Raw genomic sequence first — 27979 nt, forward strand, 5'->3', positions numbered from 1 at the left:
GGGTTCCGTGCTTTTTAGTATTTGTTGTTATAGCAGCAACGGAAATACATCATCTGTGAAAATTTTAACTGTCTCGATAACACGGTTCATGAAATATAGCCTGTTGACAGACAGACAGACAGACAGACAGACAGACAGACAGACAGACAGACAGACAGACAGACAGACGGACAGACGGATAGACAGACGGACGGACAGAGGAGTCTTAGTAATAGGGTCCCGTTTTTACCCTTTGGGTACGGAACCCTAAAAAACTGGGTCGCGCATGTCGATTCTAATATAAAATTAATATTTCCAGATCATTATTTGTATCTAGGACAACTTTTAACGTTAATGATCATTAAATCGGTAGTGCCTCATTATTTATGTATATAATGAGATCACCGTATTTGTATTATTTTACAAATTAATTTTTCGAGTTTTTTCCAATACGTATTTTTTTTAATTAATTTTTAACAAGCAGAAACGTCTGCGATCGATGCTATTAAGCTTAGAAAAAATTTAAAAGTGGAAATATTACTGCCTTGGGTGAGACTTGAACTCACGGCCTCTGGATCGATACTCCAGCGCTCTGCCAACTGAGCCACCAAGACCTCATCCATAGTCAGCAAATCTTCCCATTATATGGGTCTAGGGGACCCTAGCGACATCTACCGTAAGAGTGTTACACTTCTTAAACGTCTCACCCAAGGCAGTAATTTTTCCACTTTTAAACGTATTTTTTTGTTGAGTGTTAAATAAAACGAACGCACAGTGATTACGTCATAGTAAGCGGATTCCACTGTATTGTGCTTTTGTAAAAAAAAGTACAGACATTATTATGTGACAGCTTTTTCATATGGACAGTGTCATAAGCGTCATCATTCGATGTGAGAGGTACGTATTAGGGTCAGGGTCATAAAATCAAACTGCAGTTTAGTTCGTAAATTTGAACTATGTGTTTAATCAATGTTTCGTATAACATAAGTGAAAACGAGGGACGGGACAGTTCTTCAAAAATATCAATAGAATATAATACTTATAGGAATAAAAACGCGCCCCTTTTCGTTTTTATCGAATATACATTGCATTTCACGAAGCACAGACGATATTAAACCTTACCGTCTTAATAATAAGAGTAAGGATGAAATCGTGAAATGCAACGACTATTAAATAAAACGACGTATAATCTACAGAATTACATGGTACCTACATACGCCGTTTTGGTATTGAGCGCAAAAACAAATCGGCCGTTAGCCCAACTTAAACACGTCACCGAGATTAACGCAACAATAGAATGTAATAACGAGATAAAAACTATCAACGTAAGGTACGATATCACAGGAGACGTCGCGTCACGTCGTGCAGCACATTATGTACAGTGAGCGCTATGTACAACCAGCGCGTATATACAGCTAAGCGCCCCGTCACACCGTGGTCTCTCGGTCCACGTGGATGTACTCGACGGAGCGCTCGCGCCGTCAGGAGGCGACTGAAGACGCCCTTGAATCGAAAAGCAGCTCTTCTGTAGCGCGGCGTCCGCCAGCCGCTAACAGCGCTTTATCTGCTCGTCGACGCCTTCTGAGCGCGGCTAGAAGTAGAACTCCTAAAGCGGCAGCGCCTCCGAGCGCTGCGAGCGCTCCTGCCGCTGCGGGAGCGCCTAAAGCCGCTAATAAGCGCGCGGCAGCGCCACAACCAGCCCCAGCGGCCTCATCAGCGCCTCCGGGGCAATCCTGCGCGCCATCACACCAAAGCGCGCTAGGCATACACGCTGCTAATGCACTGCAGCCTCTCACACACATAGCTGTAGCGTTCACTGGCTCAGCACCGGGAGTCCCGATCGGGCCGGTGCCCGCAGGCCTCCAGACCTCCATCCAGGCCATGCGGGCTGAACCGGCCTCACGCGCCGCCCAGACTACTAGTAGCGCGGACCCGGAGCCCCCACCACGGCCCCGGCCCCACCACTCGTCGGTGAATATTTGGACTGCTCGGCCCTCGTCGCTGCTGCTTGGGCAGATCGCCTTCATTAATCTGGACAATGAGAAAACCTGAATTAGACTCCGTGAAAGTTCGACCAGCCAATTTACTTTCTTATGTACCAATTTTCAACTAAAATAACATATGTATTGGTAAGATGAATTGCGGCAATCATATATTTTATTGTCATCAGCTACCTACCTACTCTGTAGCTGAGATTTAAAAAGATGTCCTGCGACACGTGTCGCCAGCGGTGTCGGGTGAAGTGGCGCGACGTTGCAAGATTTTGCTTCACATGTCTGGCAATATTGCGCGATACGTGGTGCCAGTGTGTCATAAACTCATAAAGGTACCGTTTGGATTCCAGCATTACTGATGCAGTATTGCAGCGCGACATTACTGCCGCAAATATCTAGAATCCTGGTAGCAACATAAATTTTGACATTTGCGGCAGTAACGCAGTCGGCAGTCGCACTGCAATACTGTTGTAGTCGACAGTATTATGATACCACTAATAAAATATTTTTTTTTCGTAATAGTAAAGCCCATTCATCTTTATTCTTATTGTATTATATCTTAGGCGTAAATCAAAGACTAACAACAGTTAATTACAATAATTACCTAGCAGTGACCGACAAAACCACAGTTTAGCAAGTTTGAAGTTAATTCATTCACTTGTACACCGCCATTAGCACGATTAATTCAACTCGAGATAACATCAAGCGTCCATAGAACTTTTAAACAATGTTACTAGTAACATTAATTGGTAGGTAACTAAAAAGTTAAACTTTATTAAGAAGCGTTTAAATGTCGGTAGTACTTAAAACGGAGCAAACGAAGTTATTTAATTTTAAACTAAAGGCTGTTAGTAATTAAACATACTTACTTTTTTTTATATAACTGTTTGCGTCATATACTAGCTACCCGCCCGGCTTCGCACGTGTTACACAAAACCTTAACACATTTTATACCTCAGTCTATTGATAGGTAAAAACAACATGAAAATACCTTTAGTAGTTTTTAAGTTTATCGGGAACATACAGATGGACAGTACTTTATTATATAAGGTATAGTGATTAGATTCGTTATCTCGAACATAACCGAATTATACACCAAATTTTCTACTTAAACCCCTATGCCATTAAATAAGTACCCACTCTTTTTAACTATGTTACCGTGAGACACACATCCCACAAAAGCTGTTAACTTTTATCCCCTAGGCACATATTTTATTCAGTCTGAAATCTCCCAATATCGATCCAAGCCCAATATTATAGCTTTTGAAATATGCATGTACATTCTGAATTAGGTAACATTGTCTTAAGTTTTATTAAATAATAACAAAGTTACTAACCTGGAAGTATGTGCATGATACACCAGCACACGATTAGTGGTGTGACACAACGGTGGTTCCAGCGGCGCCGGCGCGCCGACCGCAGGCGGAGGCGGCGGCGGCGTGAGCGGCAACTCGTCTCCCCACACTCGGAGGAATACTGAGCGGTTACCCCGCGCCATGAGGAGGAAGGGAGTTTCGCTGCATTCTGAAGCGCGGTTGTCACTGCGAGTATAGAAATATTTTAGAAACTTGTCCTTGGTGGATACATATTATACATATTATCGCTCCACACTCGGAGGAATACTAAGCGGTTACCGCGCTTCATGAGGAGAAAGGAGGGTACGAAAGGATTTTAGAAATTTACAGTTTTATATACCTAAAGTCGCGCACTGTAGTAGAGAAAGGAAGCCACGTTAACTTAAAAAAAAATGATTTGATATAAACTTATCATCTCTCAGATGCGTTTCCCAGTTGATAAGTATCACAATTTTGATCTAATATTGCTACATAGGCCGCGTTCCCACTATGTCGTAATGACATAACTTCGTAAGGACATACGATAAATATCCTGATAAATTGTGTAAGTAGAAAGGGTACTCACTCATACGGAAAGAGCAGATGAATATGTCCTCCAGGTGGAGGCAATCTCCGTCGTGCCGCACAGTTATACGCCGGTGCGGCTGGCGTACTCCACGAGCCACGAAAATGAAGATGGCGGGCATCTTCGTCGGCGACCAATGAGCGTGCCGTTAGGACAAGCTCGAGAGCGCCAGCGCCGGAGTGGCGGATCGGCGCGGATGTGTTATCGCATATGCACCCGAGTGGTACCTGCAATTAATGCGGGTGTAACAAAATGTGTTTTTTTTGCTATAGTCCTTACGCACACACACTTTAATGTCTTTAAAATTACCCTATTTTAAAGACATTTAATATGCTTTAATATTTGCTTAAATTCTGAGGAACGAAGTTTTTGGCACCCAGTCGGCAGCTTTGTGGTAAATCATGCCAATTGATAGTATTGAGAATCACACAAAAGGCTCAAGAATTATTTTACATAGGATGAACAGTCAGCCAGATTGGACCTTTAATACCAAATCAACAATTTGGTATTAAAATTGTTTCTGGTAATTGATGAATTTATTTTAAAGAAAATTCGAAAAATATTACGTTTTCATAGATTGAAGTTGTAGGTATCAGAATTAACATATTTTTTTAAATAACAATTATTATTAAACTTACCCGATATCCCGGCCATGGAGCTTCATAGATCATCAAATGCGGTACACGCATCGGCGCGTCATCTTCGCCATCAAAATCTTCATTTGCCTCTTTTTCATCCACAGGCGTTTCCTCCGGTTCCATAGCCTCCGGTACGCATCGCATCCGACCACTAGCCGGGTCTGAGCGAGTGAAACAGCGAGGTCGTCTTCCAAATGATACCGTGGCTAGCTCTATTGCTACATGCGACTCTGATTGCAGTCTATAAACGCAGCGCAAACGACGAGCACCACCTCGCCCGAACCATAAAGCATTTCCCGGTGACAATAATTCTCCTGGACGAGTGAGTAACCTTGCACAAGCCGCTGGCACCGGCCGCGCTACTCTCGGTATATTGCTTGGTAACGCAGCCCCTGCTAAACGCGCGTCAATAAACTCATAGTGCAGTGCGAATCGTAGAGGATGAGTTGCAGTTCCAGAGCGACTTGTAGCTGCTAAAGATAGTAATGGCATTGTAGAGACGTATCCATCAGGTGGAGAACAGGGGCGAGGGGAGCGAGTAGCGTTAGCTAAGGCAGCTCTTGCGCATAGACGAGGCACTTCGTCGCAATAACGTCCTAAAACTACTCCTTCCCCACTCACGCCGCCTCCACCACCATCCCACACCCTTAATTCAACCCCACAAGGTGCTCCAATAGGTTTCGCTGCAGTACTTGTAGGAGGGCGAGGTGGTGCCATAGCACCTTCTTCTTCTCTTTCACTGCTTTCCGTGCGACGACCATCCACTAGAGAATATTGGGTGAAACTGGAGAAGTAGATCCACACCAAGTCACCTGTTGACGTAAAAGCACGAACGTAACTTCTGATATTATCAAGAGCATTAACTCCAGTTTTAGACTACAGTTATAGTAAAACTGACCTGGTCGACCATGGAAAGTCCAAGTACATGTCGTGTTTGGTGGCAGTGTATGTGTGGGAGCATGCAGTCGTCCCCGCCGTCCGCGCCCCGCGGCCCCCGGTGTCGTTCCATTACCCTCTTCTTCAGTAGACGACGCTTTTACATGAAACTCGCATCTACGTGCCTCTCTGAAAGATGAATTTAGCTTAACTTGCGTTCTCCGTTCGTAGTTGGAAAAAGTAAATCCACGCCACCAGCAAGGTACCTAACACGTCACACTGTATTTATTTAATTTAAAGGTTTCATTGATAAAAAAAATTAAAATAGTTTTATGCCTCTTTGATTTATTGTGTTCATTATTTTTGTGTTCTTACCTTGCATAGTCAAGAGAGTCTGAATCAGCAAATATGACATCAACATCAAGCTCGAAACCTCTTAATGGCGCAAGCGGTGCTGGTGGTCTCAACGGCGCTGAATATGGCGATGAATGAAACGCTACCAGCATCTCTGGACCACGGGCCGTGACTCTTGGTAGCCAGTCTCCACCACAATATTCAACGAGCACTGGGTCATCTGTTGATGCGCCGTCGTAGAAGATAAGTCTGTCACGCTCGCCTGTGCATTCTCGCCACGCTCGTACCGCTCGACCCGTTTTGTTTAGACTGAAAAATATTACTGTTATTCCAGTTCCTTACACCTTCAACAAAAAAAATCTGACGGTTATCGCCGGTACCTATCGCCGATATCTATTACGACTATTCAAAAAACAAGAACTCGTAAGTATACTGTCAGCAATAGTGAGCCAAAGAAACAATTTAGCACGTGAACTGTTTAGCGATAACTGGGTGTGAGGATACTTAAAATATGAATCATCTCTCTTATGGTGAACAAATTAAAACATTAGTAAACTCTAGGGACTTACCTGGCCATCGATATGGATCTCTTAATTTGCATCTTATGTGAATGATCCTGCCTTACAGATATCATAGCATGCTTGCACGTTGGAATATCCTTCTGTCGTAAGCTCCAATAGCAGGTCACGTTCCTAGGGTACATTCCAGGGTAATTGGGGCTCTGAAGACGGCAAGGTTTGCGGTGGCATTCCTCGTAGGTGCGCGTGCAGTATGTCCCGGGTGATACTGCCCCGCGTTCTAGAGGTGCTTCTAGCGCTCCAAACCTGTTTTAATAAGGTTAAACTGTATGAACTTCTGAAGAACTTTAATCCACACGACACGATCGGCTGACATACATTTTCATAGGTAATACATCTATGACAATGACTGTAAAATATTGAATTAATACGAGAGAGGCTACGGTAACCACTCCGAGGTTACGGAGAGAGGTTACGGTCCGGTAACGGTACTTATCGTAAAAATTAAATGACATTAAGCTTGTGTTGTGTCTTTCTGACACAACGAGCACAAGAATAAAAAAGAGTTACATTGTATGGTCTTGACGCAACGTATTGCGTGTGTAGTTTCATGTGTGTAATTTAGTGTAGGTACTGTTCTGTAACATAACATAGCCTGTAAGTTAAGACTAACGTTAACTATGGACTGTAACTGTCTGAAAATAAATTATTTTTATTTTTTATTTTTATTTTTATTTTTATTTTTATTTTTATTTTTATTTTATTTATTTATTGCGTCAACTGGAGAACACGCCTTTAAGCTATATTTCTATAATATATAATTCGGTATAAAAGTCGTAGTCAAAAACTCCAAAATTACTCACCTTACAACGGCATCTCGCTGCTGCAAGAACTTGTATCTCAACTTCAGACCAAACGGCTCCCCAAGGCGCGCTCGGAACAGTTTGACAGAGACAGTGACAGTAGCTGTCTCACTGTAGTACAATGCTGCACCCTCGGATGCACCACACCATGAGCCGCCAGTGAATGGGCGACCGAGCTCTGCGAGCTGCATATAGCCGTCGGGGCAACCGTCGACGTTGCCTGGCGTGTATCTTCCTAAATGTGAATATAAATTATATTGGCTGTATGGAAAGGTCCTGAATCAAATACAAATATTTGTTCTTTATTTATACTTTTATAGACTAATAATAAGAGTATTAAAGTGAGATAGATGTCATATACTAAAGAAAAAGTATTAAAAAAAACACAAATCAAAATATTTGATAAAAATTGTAAATTATTAAAGATACTAACCCACACGGAACTCCTCAAACGCCAGCTGCACCAAATCCCCATGCGTCCCACCTCCCGCCGTAAACGTCAAATGGCACAGAAACGGTACTCTCGGCGGCGGCGGCGGTGGCGCGTCGCCGACCCCAGCACCAGCGCCGACGGCGAGAGCATAGGCTACGCCAGCGCGGCCGTAGTACGTGCGGTTGCAGGGCGAGCAGTGGGGCGGCTCGTCGCTGCCGTCCATGCACTGGGCTATGCCGTCGCAGAAGCGGTCGAGGCGGACGCACTGTGGAAGAGAAACTCATTTAGAATTCATATTTGAGAATGAATTTTTCATCATAGCAATTTCAATTAAACAGCTTTAGAGCTTACAAAAGATACAACCCTTGATAATATTATAATAATTATCATCGAAATCTATTCCTGTATGTGGAATACAAACTTATTAGGCACGTTAAGGCCGCGAAGTCTTATCCGCCTCTCATACCATAGGCCTCATAGTAATTTCCGTCGTGGTAACACATCCGTCCGGGGTTTGCTATAAAACGTCAACCAACGCCACCGTCACACACATGACACATAGATGAGTCACTCACCTGTCCGCTTCGGCAGGCGAACTCGGCCACGCCGCAGCCGCTGCCGCCGCCGCCGCCGGCGCCCCACGCCGCCGCGCCGAGCGCCGCCACCGCCAACACCAGCGCGCGCGCACCCATGCCCGCCGCCCTCTGCGCAGAAACACTCACTAATTTTAAACTTATTTATCACTACAGTCGTACAGGCTCTCTCTATATGTTTAAACTGATGAGACTCGTTAGTATTTTCCTCGTGTTAGTATGGTGAACATTTTTGTGATTCACTAGGTACCGAAATTTGTTTAACCCTTGCCTTTGTTTGTGTGCCTTGAAACACTCGCAGCGATCAAGATTCCACTTATCAATTATAGAAACTTTCGCTTTTTACTTGGGTATCAATATTAGCATTATAGCGAGATACACCGAAGTGCGACTGTGGAGCACCTGTACAGTCCATTTACCACATAGTCCGCGAGTGCCCAAAAAGGAAGTACACAGGAGATCCTCTGGACTTACTTAAGCTAAGCGACAACGCAGCCCATTGGGCGAAGAACCTAACTACTCATTTGTAAATTTGTAAAGCGACCAAGAATTGTAATATGCCATACGACTAAATAAATTCATTAATCATTATCACAGAACACCTAATTTTCTAAAGAAGTCGCATAGTCCCGCTACCCCCTCTGCCACGCATACGGTAGCTTTACTCGATTTTCGAGTCACGCCTACATGTTCCATTCAGCCAATAGTTATTTGTGCAATAAGAGAGGAAAGTTGGTTTTTCTTGCGAGTGTTTATTTTGAGTCCCGAGAAAGCGAAAGATTCTAAGGTAGAATCTTGAGCGTAGCGAGGGACTTAAAAACACGAGATGTAAAATATACCTCAGTAGTGAGAACATGTTAAAGGTTAAAATGTATTTCGAATTACACAGAATAATACAAAAAAAAGTAATAAAAGTATGAAGTGGTAGTTCATGGCCTACACTAAATTAAAAAGCTACTTTGTTTCACTCCCTGGAGTGAGGAAAGTCGCACTTTCCTCACTCCGGGGAGTGACGAAAGTAGGCTTGTTCGAGCTGCTGAGGTGAAAATAATTTAAACTGTAATAGATGTCATATATTGTGTGTTGTGTTAGAAGATTGTGTTAAATAACATTTTATTCACATAATAACAAACAAATAAGTACTTGCCATATTATAAATCATGTAATATTAACTCTTAATAGCATTATACAGTAGAATACCGCGAATATACCTATAAGAAATGTACGAAAATGATCTTAAGAGATCTTCCCCAACTTTTTAATTACGAGAAACATCTACATTTTTTTTAATTATATTAATAATTATGGTGTAATTATGGTTTTTTTAATTATGGTGTGAGACAAGCGTTAGTTATGGCAAAATGTTTGTCACCTCAGCAGCTCGAATAATGGTGTTTTTATACTTGATTTTTATGAGAAAAATTCGATTTTGCCCACCGAATGAGACAAAGCATTAAAATGTACAGTGTTCAAGTAAATGGGTGTTTAGGCGGATGGGTGCATGGGTGAATGCGTCACTATGTTTCGTTACTTATAAATCTGTATAAACCACATAAGACCAAAGTTAAATTAGCTTAAAGTTAGTATGTCTCACGATAGTCATGAGGTGAGGTTTTTGAGGTCAAAATTGACTAAGAATTTCGTCTATTCATCTGCAAATAAGTAAGAAACTTACATTTTCACCGTTTTCCTACGGGTGGCCAGATCCTTTATCAGTCACGTGAAAGATAATATATCACGAGATGTCAAAAACTGTTGAAACCGCCCAAACCAAGGGTTACTAAAGAGATTGCGTAACCGTACTCCACCTAACGCGCGTTCCTATCGCCTAACGAGGTCAAACGAATGTTTAAATCAACCAATGTAACACGGATCCCTCGTTCCATAACAAATCAAAGAGCGCATTTTCTGGTTAGACTAAATCTTGTTATGTGATTGGAATATGTTAATGCCGTCTCTCGTAGTAAGGGCTGAATTCAGTTAGGTAAAGTTACCCGTCTTTGTATCTACAGAGAAGACGTATTAGGGCGTACAGCGTATAATTTTCATTTTCGTAAAGCCTCGTAAGCACGCATGTATTATGCAGTATATAGCGAGATAGATGCCCAAAACGATAACCGTATTTGGGTGAATCAACTTTTTCTTGTCACTCGTTGCCATGGTTACATTCTCCTGAGTCACTTAAAACCCCGATTTTATGGTAATTAAAATAACCAAACATGCATTTTTGTGGTAGATATAAGGCCTTTCCACTGAGCTAGAATAAGCACGTTTGTGGATTGTTATACAACATTCCGTCTAACAAACTGTGCTAATATTGTCCCCTGGCTGACAGGACACAATAACAACAAGAAATAGTTGATTCACCCATTTAAAGTATCGTGAGTCATACTAAAATAACTTAATTGCTCCTTATATGATAACTCCTTATATGATCCTGTTTTTCTAAGAGGCGTTGATATTCGTAGACGTGGAAAAAATATATGTAGTTCTTGACTATATTATCTTTAATATCATAGCATCCGATACACGAATTATGACACTTCGCTCGATACAATTAATTCCCAAAGTAACCTCTAACTCGGACTTTTAATCCAACTTTACTCGGTTATTTATTATGTGATACTATAAACAAAAAAAGAAGAAAAAACAATCTTAACTTAAATAGTAATTTCATAGCTTTCGAATTTCGATATTGTAGGGTAACGTTTTTAAAATAAATAAAAATCGACAAAATTCGATCAAAATTGACACTTGGCGCCAGGGACCGGACAACCCTTTCCGCGATAAAACCCTTTCAATGGGCGACACTTAAACACGGCTAACACATTGAAAGACTTTCCCTTTTGAACTGCAAGCCCATTCATACCCTTACCTTTGACTAACCCTTACCGAAAAGCTAACCAAAAATAAGGCTAGCTCTTAATAAGGGTTACCCTTATCTTTAAGCGCTTTTTATAAAGGTTTCCCTTTGCGTGAAAGAGACAGGATTAGTATATATCTCCGGTAGTGTATGAAAAGGAAAGAAAATACGTGCCTAGTCAAAGAACGCTGCCGTCGCCGCCGACGATCGCTCGGATTCGAAGTAATGTGTGCTTTATGAACAAGGTAGACGACTTAAATTAGCACGCTTATATGCTAAAAGGGAAGCCCTTTATAAGGCTAACCCTTATAAGCAATATGCAAGGTGTTGGTGAGCGGATGATAAGGGTTTTGTAAGGGTATTTGGGTTACCGATTACTCAAATGTGGTAGCTTTATATAAGGGTTTTTAAAACCAAAACAAAGGGTTTCGTCTGGCAAAGGGTATGGTGAGTTAAGCCTTATGCATTACCCTTATAAAACCCCGATAAGGGATAGCGGGATAGGGATAGTTGGCGCGCATGATCTTTCCCGTTCTTTCTTGCGAAATGTGACAGAGACAGCGGCAAACCGATGGAACGGCCTTAATACAAACCGATATATTTAAATCAATGATGGCAATCACGAACGCATTTCACTCGTCCGCAGCGTAGCGAGACGTACGGGCGATTGAAATCATAGACACATATTAATTTTGATTTCCTTGAGTTACTCAACTTGTACCTATCCCTTATTTCTCTATTACTACTTTAATAAAACTACCAGAATTGTTTGAAAAAGATTAAATTAAAATATATAAATTTGGCCATGTGATCGTCTAATGTTAAAAATACGTTGTGAACCTTAGTACCCATCGTCTTTTATGTGCAGATTGATTAGATTTGGATTTCAAATACTATCCCTAAATATTCTAATAAATTTGTAAATATTGCTACTATGTTTCTTTTATGACTCTATTGTATGATAAATAAATAGTAAAATATATTTTTTTTTTAATCTCCTACAGGGCCCTACCGTGACCAGTTACCGTGGACAGTAGTAAGTCCTTTTAGTTTGTAATTTAAACCTTATATTTTCCTTTTATATATATCCATTCGCTAACCTAGCTAGCTAAAGGAAAATAATTATATTAATGTAATGTAAAAATAGTACGTACAAACTTACTTTATCTACTGCCACGCCCGGATGAAGACGGGTCCCTAATCTAGATAATACCCATTTTATTTTATTTTTATTTTTAATAGGTATTCCTATGCACTATGTAATATTTATTTTACCAGCGTTTCGTAACCTAATTTCAGACGAGAAGAAACGCCAAGAAACTCATCTGAATATACTTTAAATGAATGAAATACTGAAACAATCGTCTATTAAATATGATTTATACCCTTTTTTACCCAGTTATAGAAAAGCTCAATTGTCACTAGTGAACTGCTCTGCCTTTCACTAGCTCCCTATAACAAAATTATTTAGTATGTCCTCAAATAACTTTGTTCCCCTATCTCACCCAATATAAAAAATGTGTAAACCTTTATTTCATATTTAATGTACGAGCCACAGAAATCCATCCATATGCTACTGAATCTAGATATTTATTTTGTATTTTGAACCAATTAACACTATAAAGTTTTTTAATACTGTACGCAATCGAACTATGTGTGAAAGAAAATAAACAAACTTAACACCCAAATAATGACTCTACCCTAACTCTACCCCAATTTCACCTATTCTAATGAAATAAAACTAGAAGCGAACCACTAGTTTTACAGGGAGGAATGTGTAAGAGGGACCCTAATCTAAGCTGTAAACGTTCGGCCGACAAAACCGAGGTATGCAAACCCTAGTGTCTGTGTTCTTGCCTCCCCCCGTCTGTGTAAGCCGAAGCTAAGGGTACAAACGAGTAAGGCGCCCTATCCAGATATATAATGTGAATATATAAATATACATAACAAGACCACGCTTCTTCAATTACTAACAGATTTCAATGAGTCTGGATTACTCCAAATGGTCCACACGTGAGACCCTCACATCCCTCTGTCAGACCTTGAAGAGAACGTAAGAGGTATATTCGTCACCTGTGTTGGTAAAAAGGTTGACGCCAGGCCCCTCTCGCGACCTGGACCTAACACTCTACTGGATTCCCGGAAATGCCTGTTTAACAGCCGCAAGGTTAGGCGTTTCCGGTAGATCGACCATGCGATCTGACACAAATCTGGCTCTAAAACACAATAAAAATCACAAAAATAGGTAAGCACTGACACTAAAAATAACAATTGACCAGTTTGACAAAAAGTAGCATAATAACTACGTCATGTCAAGCTTTCAACCGTCAAAATAACCACCTTTGTTTTAACGTCTACGAATTAGCCAGAGATTGTGACAATCCGACGAACAAAAATTGAATAATCCTTCCCCGCTTGGTTTAGGGGTATTTATAACCATACAACACATTAAGAAAACGCATTCCTCGACGTGCTTTTTTAATAACTCGAGCACCATACTTGAATAGTTTCTGCAAAGATATTATGTGACTCGTATAAGAGAAGCAAAGTTTAAGCAAAAAACGCTCATCGGAAACCAAGGAACAATCACTCTCAAACAGATGGTGCCACACCTCTGATACTTAACAATAGAGTATTATCCCTCCAATCGAGCCAGTTTCTCCTTTTAGAACGGTCAAATCGCCTCGCTAATATGGAATTCATATGAAACACCACATAATGACGTCACGGTCATCTCATCCTCCTTTTATAATTCTATCTGATTTATTAAATATAACTTGTATTTCATAACAACTGCTATCTATGTTTTTCCAATAAATATCCGATGCTTTATTCCATGCATTTCATTTATTTTAACTACAATAAAAATCCTATTTTAACACATATTAACGAAATAACATGGGTCAAAATCATATGATGATCCAATAATAATAATTTACATATATATATATATATATATATATATAAATCTTTTCGTTAATTTTATACATTTTCATTCTTAGTTTCTATGCTGAGTCGACAGATGGTAGAAAACGAATTATAATCATAATCAAATTGTTAATAATAAAAATTACAAATCATAGTTATTGTCTATATCTAATAGGCAAATATCAAACACTTTTAATACATACAAAATACTGTACGTAGCATTACGTATCTGATTTTATAAGACCACAAACCTAGAATTTACCATAACAACAACCCTCTTAACAAACTATTCTCTTTGGTGTCTGCAATCATTTTTTCTGGTTAACGGCCCACTTGGACACATGATTTGGTTAGAGTTTTTGTTTGTTGTTTGGGATTTGGCGTGAGAACACTTTTGCTTTTATTTACATATTGATTTACTGAATGCATACATATTTACTTTCATGTATTCTATTATATGTAACATTGATACTTAGTAATCAAGATTTTAAGTTTATGAAAATATTATAGACTGATCAGCTGTGTCGATCATCATAGTATAAACCAGTCGCTTTCCGCCGTCTGTATGTCTGTCCCAATGTATGCCCAGATCCTCAAAACCACGCAACGGACCTTGATGCGATTTTCCCCAATAGATAGAGCGATTCAAGAGGAAGGTTCATATGTATAACCTGTAAAGATTCTGCTTAAATTAGTTGAACTACCCGTGCGACGACGGGGCGGGACGCTAGTTTTATAAATTAACTAGTTCAGCTAGTGCGTCTAGTTACAATCGCCCCCTCGAGAATTCGCAATGTATTGTCATACACATACATGTAGTATTCTCGAACCCTATTCCAATAAAACTGAAAACTATCTCCTAAATTTGTTGGTATTATCCCCTTTCCCCCCTCTATAAACGTAATCGTGTGGTGTATGATGTGTGTTTAAACCAATACTCATTAATTGCGATTGATTCGGTATAAAACTCAGATCATTGAATTCTATTAATGAGTCATGATTATCTTTTCGTCACGATTTTCCTACCAGCCCAGGGTATTGGGTTGTGAATCCAATAAACTCTAGTAGTTCGATTTTATGGTCGCATCCTAGTCTATGGATCTTTCTATCCGGCGACTTAACCACATTGTCCGGTTAATAGATGAACCAACAAAACCTCCCTTCCCAAAATAGGAAAAACATTTGGTATAAGTACTGGGATACTCATTCCCCATTAATTAAAAATCAATCCGAATTCCAATACCAAAACATCCCTCCCAATCAAATTTTCTTGGAGCATGTCACATACATGAACAAGATATTTGTCCAGACTTATTCCCATATTAACAATAAAGTATTTAAAAAAAAAAAACCTAAAATACCATGATAATATCCTGATACTTGTATCAAAATATTACCTTTACAAACATAACATAGATATAAGCAAAAAGATACTATGCAATGTCTGCAAATAGATATTAAAAATATTTTTATTTATTCAATCGAAAAGTTTTCTAAATTTATAATTTCCTACAATAATATAAATACTTCACCATTATAACGTATGAAAATAAGTCTTACTTGTAGATATGTAATACTACTATTTATTTTTCTATTTAATAAATAAATTCATAAAACCATTTTTTACACAAAGCCGTATTTCAAATGTCATTAAAATTTTATAAAAAATATATTAATAATACTTTCTTTAGCATATAATAATATGATAATGCATGTTCATTGACATATCATTATCAGATTTGATATCAAAGATCTTATTCACGATGTGGTGTGTAATTAGTCATGGTCTTAGCTTCTTGTGTAGTGTATAGTCAACAAAAACTACCCTTTGAAATGGGTCGAATCGTCATACGATTTTAGCCTACTGATAAGAATTTGTTGACTATTTTGTGTATTATTCGCAACAAAATACCAACAAATCCAGGTTGACTGCAATCTAACAGTTGTCTAACCGTAAAAATCATTCTTACAAAAATACAAAAGTTTCACACTTTTCTTGCAACAATAACAAATATCCATCAACCTTTTAAAATTAAATTAATCATTAAACTTTCATTGCCTTTCATTTGCCAGTTCACACAATCCATACCAGGCCATTTCTACAGATAGCCAACGTTAACGATATGCAATCAAAATAAAATGAAACAAATGAAACTAAATATTTTTTTAAAGACAAATCAATAATTCTAACATAACCCCAAGTTCCCTCCTATTAATTGTAAATCAATAACAAACGTAATTTTAATTTTGCAAACCTATTTATTATTAAGTTAAAAATTTCAGTTGAGATAACGTTATTACCGATTAAGTTAACGTTACGTTATTATATCTTACTATGGCAACACAATAACTCATTATTTTATCACGGCAACCCCGCAAGGATGCGTCGCAAAGTGACAGTAAAAGGGGGAAGATGATTCGCGCCTATCTGACCGTTGTCAGTTTGAATGAACAGTTTTAAATTTTACTCAGTGCTGTGTAGATCAGTTTAATGTTATTGTGAATTGTGACTAGTGAAATTTTGCTGCTGAATAAAAATCGGTAAGTTTGGATATATTTCTTACTTTTTACATCCTATCTAGTTTTTTATTTATACAACTTAAATCGTTAATTTTGTACATTAACGCCATTGTTTCTGCATTATATATATCACGTGTATTATTTTATTACCATCTCATGTAAAATATGTATTATGTAAAATTAATTTTAAAGTATTACCTTCAAATATATTTTAAATTCTTCTTGATATGTATTTTAAAACAAATATTTAATTTCCATCGTTTTAATCCAAAGATATCATATTTTATGATACTATAACAAATATTATATTAAACTATTTATTTAATAGTTTAATAATCAAAAGTATCATTGTATTAATATTTTGTTAAACATATTTATAGACATGTTAATATCTTTACATACTAAAGACCACAAATAATTGCAAGTAACCGGCATTCGATCTATTCGATCACTCTTGCTAAATATTCAATATTCAACCAAAATCACTATGCATGGCATATTTACTAAATACTTGTGTTATTTTTAGTATCTAGATCAGTTAAATAACATTCTATCTCTATCTTTGTACTCAAAAACCCCACACATTTCGAACCCAGGTATAAAATCTCCGTGGCGCTGGTTTTTTTTTTTTTTCAACAATTTCAACATGTGCAACCAGGCTGACTCTTCTTCGAAAATCTATTGTCTTTAACGGTCTTTTGTTTATACGACCGATGACTTCGGTTCCAACTTTCCAATTTTATGACTTGAACATGTTTTTATGTTAGTGAATAATGATAGTTACTCAAACCCGTTAAAAATATTTTTGAATGGTTATTAATATACTATTGCAAATAATTTGATTGTTAGCAACATTGATGCTACTGTTAAAACTATGACTATGGCGTCCTCTGTGGCGCCCCCTGGCATAAACTATAAGTTACAAATTGGCACTTCGGTATATCCAACGTCAAACTCTTATTTGAAGTGCTAGCTTGTGCTTGAAACGTGTTAATCATGAAACTTGAAAATATTGACCTTTTGATCTGCGACTTTCCAATAATTTGGGATAGAAATAATTTATTCTATGGAGACCAATTTTTAACTGAATTGGCTCGTAAAGAACTTTTGAAAGTAATCAAAAATGAAAAACCTCATTATAACATAAACATGGTAAACCAAAAAATTAGAAATTTCAAGGACCGTCTCCGTAGATTAACGGTATATATTTTCATGTTTATATATTTATTTATTTATATACTTGTTTTGACAAAACATTTTATCATAATGATCTCTTAACTATTATCATAAAAATGTTTAATTCTAATACCAAAACATTTCTTATTACAGAAAAAACTAATCGACAACAGACAACATTTCCGGTATAAAATCCGAATAATCCAATCGTCTCCGCGATTCCCACACTACGCTACTATCACCGTTGAAGAAATTCAAGATCAAAATCAAGTAAGTATAATCAACATATTGATAACCTATTTTATTTATTCATTGTTTAGCTTTTTGTTAATTTTATTGTGTTTATTTATTTTTAGATTCCATCACAGTTAGAAAATTTACTATTCGACATCCCGGAGAAAGTGGTTGAAAACGAAGAACCTCCTTTTGACTTCAACGTACGTTGTTTTTTTTTTATTACATATATTTTACTTTCTTATTCCATTATCAAAACTTATAATAATGCTTATCTAAAGAAATTTTAGGCCCTAATCAATGAATCCGGATTGCTGAAGGACGGATGATCATACTTGATCCTACCCTTTATGTAAGTAATACACTGTTCTTTCTACTATCATACATTTCTCTTTCTCTTTTATGCAATGTTTTTCTAGGAATGCCAATTTGGTAGAACACGATCAATTCTTTAAGTATATAATGCATTACGTAATGCTAATTTATACTTAACATTTAATGAATATCTATCTATGTTGTACTATCCTAGTGCCATTTTATTAACTCATTACGTATAAGTATATTATATAAATTCAACTCATTGATCTATACCAATTTTTCTCGTCTAAAATCTTTGTTTACACTAACTTTACAGCTAACCTTTTTTTTTCCGATCCCTTTTAAGTGGCTGAATGCGTCTCTCGATGTTCATCAGCTAATTTTGGAACATTTATATGTATTTGTTTTACAGTTTGTAAATTTTTACTTAAAAATGATTTCAGACACGTAAGGCGATCGGGCAAGCTGATTATATGTAATTAGACCTCCTAATTATGTGACAACAGTTTCTAAGTAAGTATGCTTTTCCTAACCTTATAATATTTCATTTTTATTTATAAATTAACTAAAATAATTTTAATGAACTATCAAACATCTTCATTATAACAAATTAATAAATTATATTGCAGTAATCAAACATTTACTCTATTTTCTTATTCAGATTAATTATTTTTAACCAAAAATGCTTTTAAACAAAAATGATATTTGAATATGTCTTATTAATATGCCCAAGTTTTTTTTTGTTCTGTATGACATATTGAAATCTACGACTGCCAAAATAAATACAAATCGATCTTTGTTCTTTGTCTAAATTGAATTCTTCCCGTTTTTCAGATGTTCCACCTAACTAGAGACCGAGTGTGGCTGAAAGCTGGCTCTTCATTTTATTAGAGGTAATTAAATTGCTTACTTGTTACTAACATACCATTAACTTTTTCTATCAGATTATAATATGATACCATTTAAATATACTTTTCAAAATGATTTACTGAATTCATAATATTTACTACTAGTCTCTGATTTAAAGATATTTTCTGTATAATTATATTTAATTTTTCTTTTTATGTATATAAAAATATATATTTTTTTTTGTGAAAATCCACTAGCCCTATTTGTGCCTTCGAGTAACATAAAGTAGCCCAACCCTTTATTTAACATACTTAAAAGGTTATTATAATTAACACATATTTTTCACTTATTTAAAACACCCATTAAATACACTTTTTAACACAACTTTCACTGGTTTCCTGTGCTGGGTTGATAGTAACAATCAATACATATATGTATACGCCCGCACATATACATATATGCGCATACTTGTTTGTTGAAAACAAAACTATCGCCCCCTAACTTTTTGAGCTCGCATAACGCATTGTATTTTTAGCTAATTTTACTAGCCTATTTATAATAATGTATTTTTGTGTTTGTTACAGGTGATATTACGCTAAGCCACGCTACGTCGCTACACATCGGTACAGTGAAGTCAAGAGGAGGCGAATTTAATATTAATGTTCAAAATAATATATAGAAATAATGTATAATTTTTAGAAAAATCCAAATCAAATCAACTCACATTCCAGTTTTCTTACGGCAGCAAAAATGTAGCCAAAGAGGCTACTTCCTATAATAAACTATTTATATATTTAATCCTGGTCATTCTGGTACCAAAAATGTACCTATCCCTTATTTCTCTATTACTACTTTAATAAAACTACCAGAATTGTTTGAAAAAGATTAAATTAAAATATATAAATTTGGCCATGTGATCGTCTAATGTTAAAAATACGTTGTGAACCTTAGTACCCATCGTCTTTTATGTGCAGATTGATTAGATTTGGATTTCAAATACTATCCCTAAATATTCTAATAAATTTGTAAATATTGCTACTATGTTTCTTTTATGACTCTATTGTATGATAAATAAATAGTAAAATATATTTTTTTTTTAATCTCCTACAGGGCCCTACCGTGACCAGTTACCGTGGACAGTAGTAAGTCCTTTTAGTTTGTAATTTAAACCTTATATTTTCCTTTTATATATATCCATTCGCTAACCTAGCTAGCTAAAGGAAAATAATTATATTAATGTAATGTAAAAATAGTACGTACAAACTTACTTTATCTACTGCCACGCCCGGATGAAGACGGGTCCCTAATCTAGATAATACCCATTTTATTTTATTTTTATTTTTAATAGGTATTCCTATGCACTATGTAATATTTATTTTACCAGCGTTTCGTAACCTAATTTCAGACGAGAAGAAACGCCAAGAAACTCATCTGAATATACTTTAAATGAATGAAATACTGAAACAATCGTCTATTAAATATGATTTATACCCTTTTTTACCCAGTTATAGAAAAGCTCAATTGTCACTAGTGAACTGCTCTGCCTTTCACTAGCTCCCTATAACAAAATTATTTAGTATGTCCTCAAATAACTTTGTTCCCCTATCTCACCCAATATAAAAAATGTGTAAACCTTTATTTCATATTTAATGTACGAGCCACAGAAATCCATCCATATGCTACTGAATCTAGATATTTATTTTGTATTTTGAACCAATTAACACTATAAAGTTTTTTAATACTGTACGCAATCGAACTATGTGTGAAAGAAAATAAACAAACTTAACACCCAAATAATGACTCTACCCTAACTCTACCCCAATTTCACCTATTCTAATGAAATAAAACTAGAAGCGAACCACTAGTTTTACAGGGAGGAATGTGTAAGAGGGACCCTAATCTAAGCTGTAAACGTTCGGCCGACAAAACCGAGGTATGCAAACCCTAGTGTCTGTGTTCTTGCCTCCCCCCGTCTGTGTAAGCCGAAGCTAAGGGTACAAACGAGTAAGGCGCCCTATCCAGATATATAATGTGAATATATAAATATACATAACAAGACCACGCTTCTTCAATTACTAACAGATTTCAATGAGTCTGGATTACTCCAAATGGTCCACACGTGAGACCCTCACATCCCTCTGTCAGACCTTGAAGAGAACGTAAGAGGTATATTCGTCACCTGTGTTGGTAAAAAGGTTGACGCCAGGCCCCTCTCGCGACCTGGACCTAACACTCTACTGGATTCCCGGAAATGCCTGTTTAACAGCCGCAAGGTTAGGCGTTTCCGGTAGATCGACCATGCGATCTGACACAAATCTGGCTCTAAAACACAATAAAAATCACAAAAATAGGTAAGCACTGACACTAAAAATAACAATTGACCAGTTTGACAAAAAGTAGCATAATAACTACGTCATGTCAAGCTTTCAACCGTCAAAATAACCACCTTTGTTTTAACGTCTACGAATTAGCCAGAGATTGTGACAATCCGACGAACAAAAATTGAATAATCCTTCCCCGCTTGGTTTAGGGGTATTTATAACCATACAACACATTAAGAAAACGCATTCCTCGACGTGCTTTTTTAATAACTCGAGCACCATACTTGAATAGTTTCTGCAAAGATATTATGTGACTCGTATAAGAGAAGCAAAGTTTAAGCAAAAAACGCTCATCGGAAACCAAGGAACAATCACTCTCAAACAGATGGTGCCACACCTCTGATACTTAACAATAGAGTATTATCCCTCCAATCGAGCCAGTTTCTCCTTTTAGAACGGTCAAATCGCCTCGCTAATATGGAATTCATATGAAACACCACATAATGACGTCACGGTCATCTCATCCTCCTTTTATAATTCTATCTGATTTATTAAATATAACTTGTATTTCATAACAACTGCTATCTATGTTTTTCCAATAAATATCCGATGCTTTATTCCATGCATTTCATTTATTTTAACTACAATAAAAATCCTATTTTAACACATATTAACGAAATAACATGGGTCAAAATCATATGATGATCCAATAATAATAATTTACATATATATATATATATATATATATATAAATCTTTTCGTTAATTTTATACATTTTCATTCTTAGTTTCTATGCTGAGTCGACAGATGGTAGAAAACGAATTATAATCATAATCAAATTGTTAATAATAAAAATTACAAATCATAGTTATTGTCTATATCTAATAGGCAAATATCAAACACTTTTAATACATACAAAATACTGTACGTAGCATTACGTATCTGATTTTATAAGACCACAAACCTAGAATTTACCATAACAACAACCCTCTTAACAAACTATTCTCTTTGGTGTCTGCAATCATTTTTTCTGGTTAACGGCCCACTTGGACACATGATTTGGTTAGAGTTTTTGTTTGTTGTTTGGGATTTGGCGTGAGAACACTTTTGCTTTTATTTACATATTGATTTACTGAATGCATACATATTTACTTTCATGTATTCTATTATATGTAACATTGATACTTAGTAATCAAGATTTTAAGTTTATGAAAATATTATAGACTGATCAGCTGTGTCGATCATCATAGTATAAACCAGTCGCTTTCCGCCGTCTGTATGTCTGTCCCAATGTATGCCCAGATCCTCAAAACCACGCAACGGACCTTGATGCGATTTTCCCCAATAGATAGAGCGATTCAAGAGGAAGGTTCATATGTATAACCTGTAAAGATTCTGCTTAAATTAGTTGAACTACCCGTGCGACGACGGGGCGGGACGCTAGTTTTATAAATTAACTAGTTCAGCTAGTGCGTCTAGTTACAAACTATGATTGTTTTATTGCAAATTTTTAAATACAATAGCTGAGTCTAATTCCCAGGATAATTAACTTAAATTTACCGAAAACACATTTAAAGAAAGATATAACATGTTATTTTTTCAACTGTATTAGGTAATGTTAAACATAAACTAATTTGTGGTCACAACACTGGTAACTAAAACACAAAACATTGAAATCAAATCAAAATCAAAATCAAAAAATCAAAATTTATTTATTTGTAAACATAGATTAAATATAGGTCTTATACAATAATTTATGTTTCACTATGTTTTGCCATTTGGCATACAAATATAACCAAGAAGAGATGGAGCATGCACTAATTATAACAGATTTCAAACGAAAATAATATCTTAAATGTCAAACAAAATAAGAGTGTACTTAAAACTAAAACAACTTAAATTCAAAATATGTCGAGTAAATATTCCACACTTGAATCGAGTACGATTTAATATTTTAAAGTTCCTCTATGTTAACGCACGACGAGAATCCACATTTACGTACGTAACCTGTCTTAGCTTCGTGATTTTCACCCACAAATGAAAAACCTCCACCACAATAGCGTCGAGGGCGCCGCTTGGGTGCGGCTCGCAATTATTCGTCCTCGTAAAACGTAAGCCTGCGGCCGGCAATATTACGGGAGGAAAGGTCAACTTTCTGCACTTGATACAGAATATACAGTGTTATAAAAAGTAGCCAATTATTTCGTTACAATGTACCTATTATCGAAGCGATCAAGCCAAGCAAGCTAGCATTTGCGCAGCAAAAATTGAATGCAACTTTTCACAATCGATAAGCATTTCATCAATCATAATATCTGTAGGTAAGCACGTCGTATCATTGGTTTACAGTGAATTAGTAGGTAAGGACCTAGGTATTTCATAATTTCAGGTCACTTCTAAGGACCCGGGTATGTCCTTAAACTACGTCCGGACCCGCGGGTATGTCCTTAAACTGCGTCCAAAAGAGAGGTATGGGCACTGTGAATGACCTTTCGCTTTGTGTGGTAGGGCACAGGACAGCGGATGTCATTCCAGATCTAGAGCAGAGCCCAACTGGGGAAGTACCTCCACCTTACAGAAAACTGCAGCCAAATAACACTAGACCCTACTCATAGTGTTGTGTTCCTGCCGGTGAGTAAGGTTGCCAGAGCTCAACGAGGGAGAGGAGTGTTAGGGTCGGCAACGCGCATGTAACTCCTTTGGAGTTGCAGGCGTACATAGGCTACGGAGACTGCTTAACATCAGGCGGGCCGTATGCTTGTTTGCCACCGACGTAGTATATAAAAAAAAGCACAGCTTTAATTACCTGATACTTAATGATTTGTCTTAATATGCCATTTTAATGTATTTGTAAGAAAAAGAAAAAACAAATGAACTATAGTTAAAACTATGGTCAAAGGTTCAATACGAAATTAAATGGCAATACCTACCGACGTTCTTTTTCGTTTTTAGGGTTACGTACCCAAATAGTCAAAACGAGACCATATTAATAAGACCGCTGTCCGTCTGTCTATCAGTCTGTCTGTCTGTTTGTCACCAGGCTGTATCTTATCAACCGTGTCTAGACAGTTGAAATTTTCACAGATGATGTATTTCTGCTGCCGCTATAACAATAAATACTAAAAAGTACGGAACCCTCGGTGGGTATCCGACTCCCATTTGTCCGGTTTTTATAGTTTATTCTTCATTATTTCTTTTATGAGAGTATTTTGCTTAGAACTGCATCATTCAAGTAATAGTTACACCTTACACCCTAACATATAAGTTTACCTACCTGAGTTAGTTTCTGAGTCATTCCTCAACAATCTCATTCCCTTGGCTATGGGTCAGGGGAATGAGATTTTCACAAATTCCCAGGAGATTCCGCTAATCAGATTTGGTTGTATACATGAAACTTGGCACGGGTTACACAGTCACTAAAGATTAGAGCTAATAAAGCGGAATCTCCTGGGAATTTGCGAAAATCTCATTCCCTGACCATATATACTTAGGTCAGGGGAATGAGATTTTTCAGAAATGACCTTTTTAATCACAAATTGGTAAATTTTGGACAAGAATTGAGTAGTTTTACAGTACGTAAATTGATTCATCATTTATTTCAGACTGTTCTGTCTTTTTTTACATTCCCCTCTCAGCATATAGAACAAAATACTGCAAAAATGCAAAAATTTCATAATTTTTGGTTGGTAAACTTCGGAGATAAGGGGGGGATGGTATTTTTTTTACATTTTCCTTATGAAAAAAAAATTGTTTTGTAATATGCAGTTTGAGCTCATTCAAATGATATCCCACTCGACCTAGCAACTAGACTTTGAAATTTTGCCCCCTCTTTATATTAGGCATTTTCCAGAATTAATAAAAAAGCTAGACCTGGTAGCCCTAATTGGCCTAACTCATTTTCATACGACACCCTCAATTGAGTTAGGGGAGTTCGGGAGACATAGAGCTTCGGGAGAGTTGAATCTTCCCAAATTGCTGTACCCCATCAGGGTCGATGTGAATCTCACTACTACTATGTAACACCTATTATGTACCTACTAACCATGGACGCAATAAATGAATTATGAATTTTGAAATTCAATTTAAAATGATGAAAGAACGATTCTTTCAATCGGGTAAGGTATGACTGTAGAGTAAGGCCGTACTAAATTGGCATATATTTTATAGTTACAAAGTATATGCCACCATCCAACACCATCAGGTTGAAGCGAATTTGCACGTGGCTTTGGTGTCTGAGCTATAACTATGCACTATGCGCATTAGTATAAAGCGATGTCCCGCTCGCACACAGGAGTGGTGTGCGAATCCGCATACAATACGAAGACCTATTATTATCACGGTTATAGTGGCACTTTCATACTATGTCAATTCATAGTGTGAGCAGAGCTAGCATAGACAGACAATCACCCTTTTTTTAGTGTAAATCTTTACTTAGCTAACTTAGCGGTTGCACTCACGTATTTTAGTCACTCGCGCGACTTGTTTTGGAGAGCCTAGGTGTCCATTTTCAAGCACTAACAGTGCCTGAGTGAGTAGCGGTCACAGGCATTGTCACTCAAATCTTTACTAATTTTTTTTTTTTAATGAAAGGTGGTTGAACACTGCATGTCTCCTGGGTTCTCCCTTTAGTCACTCAATGTCTGTGGAATTATGATACTAACTGAACAATTCTTACTATTTTAAAATATTTCAGAATCATGAACGTCGGACATCCTAATAGGATCAATTATCTCACTGGCGTTCTATAATTTCATAACAATGGAATTGAGCACTGATATTTAAATTAAACCTCTGGTTTTTTTTTCAAGATTGAATATAACAATGAATGAAAAATGAATAGGTAATCGAGAATTTAGGACAGGTACCGATACCGCCGTGGCCATGTGGCCTAGTGGCCAGGGCCTTAGCCGCGTAATCTGGCCGCGTATCCAATGCACTAATGTGGAAGAGTGATAGAGAGACACAAAGCGTTTCGTTGTCATAGCAATAGCGATTGTCTCATCAGCTAGGCCGGCTGAAGACGCCACGCCAGTTCGAATCCAGAATCGGCAACTGGACATCTATTTCAGTTATAACATTACACTCATAGTATCACTGGACAACCAGGCGGTTAAGCTATTGCAAGATTGTATTTTCGTCTGTCGCGAATGCAAAATACATGATTCGATCATAGCCCTGGTGAAACTAGGTCCGTCATACCCTCGTTAAAACCAAAACTATACGTTTCACATCCATCAGTACACGCTATAAGTCATGTAGATAATTTCGTTTTCAGCATTTGCAGTCGGTTGCATCGAGGTGGATAAACCGTCAGCTGGTCACATGAAATGTTAAAAAAGTCGTCGATGCTATCGGTCACGGAAACTTGTTCCTGGCATGCGGTATACTATCAGAATTAAAACTGACTTCGTTTTTCATGCAAAGACCAGAAACAAAACTCGACGTTTCATGCGCATATATCTTTTTTACGCTCTGTTTACATTTACACAGACAGCAACCTAAGCTCGCCAGAACTTAGAAACTGTCTTCTCGCATTTTCATCACCGTTTCACACACAAACCTTTACACTACTGCGCTACTACTAACACTCGAAATCAGGTGGGACAGCAAGGCCCCCGTTCCACCTCGCCTGACATTCACGATTCACTGACTTCACTGTACATTGCTGGTCAAAGATGTAAAAATTGATGCCTTCGTTACTAACCCAGAATAGTACAGGACATTAGCAGTGTCAATAAGCGTATAGTACCGGCCAAAAATATATCATCTTCGTCCTTCAGGTTTTCACGGCAAACCTTTTTAGGGTAGTCAAGTTGGTGAAATAGGCGCGAGGTCCGTCAACCTTCACCCGACAACTACATTTCACTATGCACAAATTTTGTTTACACCTACTGTTGCTAGTTACGTGCTGCAAACTCTCCTGCAACTGCTGCCTTCGAGGCTCACACTTTCATCAGAACTAAAAGAGGGATATTCGCAGCTTGTTTACATCCTACGCTAGTTAATCTAGTTATACACACGTACAACAACGTAAGGCCCCTCAGAACTACATGCCTCGCATTATCAGAACTAAAACATCTACATAGAACCCCTACTACTAGTAACGTGCAGCAAACCCTCCAACTAAAACTGCCTTTGTGCTCACTCTCATCAGAACTAACGCTCTTCGCAACTGGTTTATCCTACGCTATTTTCACACACAGATCAACGTAGCCCCTCAGAACAAGTCGAGGTTCGCACTAAAACACCGCGGAACTCACCATCGCGTCAACAAGGCCACATGTCGCTGGCGTCCGGGCGAGCAGCGTGGCGGCGCCACACTGCTGCAGCGCCGCGCCCCGCCGCGGCGCGTGGCGCGCGTGCGCGGGCCCGGGGCACGGTGGGCTTGTTGGAGCACAGCTGGGAATAATTGTAAATACTGAAATTTTTCTGAAAGGTAGATTTTAGTGAAAAGTAAAGGTGACATTCATATAGAAAAAAAAACTGAAAAAGAGCAAAAATTTATGTACACCTCCTGAGATTACGCAAACACGCATTTAGGACCAAATCAAGGTATTAAAACGATTTCCAGCTTGCTGGGAATTAATTCCACAAAACGCTTT

At 37.5% G+C, this 27979-nt stretch overlaps 1 protein-coding gene across 2 annotated transcripts; it reads right to left on the minus strand.

The window, feature by feature from the left end:
- Positions 1–914: 914 nt before the first annotated feature.
- LOC134745601 (uncharacterized) lies at positions 915–27793 on the minus strand. Of its 2 annotated transcripts, XM_063679683.1 has the most exons (11): positions 27638–27793; positions 8151–8279; positions 7576–7840; positions 7143–7377; positions 6331–6585; positions 5783–6070; positions 5430–5596; positions 4532–5343; positions 3894–4120; positions 3311–3514; positions 915–2010 (listed from the first exon to the last, which is right to left on the minus strand). In XM_063679683.1, exons 1-11 carry the CDS (start codon positions 27638–27640, stop codon positions 1461–1463), a joined length of 3135 nt encoding a protein of 1044 aa, XP_063535753.1. In that variant the 5' UTR covers positions 27641–27793; the 3' UTR covers positions 915–1460. The 2 variants fall into 2 exon arrangements, with proteins under 2 accessions (XP_063535753.1, XP_063535755.1); XM_063679685.1 differs by lacking the exon at positions 3311–3514.
- Positions 27794–27979: the final 186 nt, after the last annotated feature.

This window comes from Cydia strobilella, chromosome 11, assembly GCF_947568885.1.
Source record: "Cydia strobilella chromosome 11, ilCydStro3.1, whole genome shotgun sequence".
Lineage (NCBI taxonomy): Eukaryota > Metazoa > Arthropoda > Insecta > Lepidoptera > Tortricidae > Cydia > Cydia strobilella.

What these genes read in the sequence shown, in the direction of transcription:
- LOC134745601 (XM_063679683.1), bottom strand. An exon ending in GACTCTCTTGACTATGCAAG is followed by an intron (nt 5,597 to 5,782) that starts GTAAGAACACAA and finishes TTCATCTTTCAG; the next exon opens with AGAGGCACGTAGATGCGAGT. An exon ending in CTCCATGGCCGGGATATCGG is followed by an intron (nt 4,121 to 4,531) that starts GTAAGTTTAATA and finishes CATTAATTGCAG; the next exon opens with GTACCACTCGGGTGCATATG.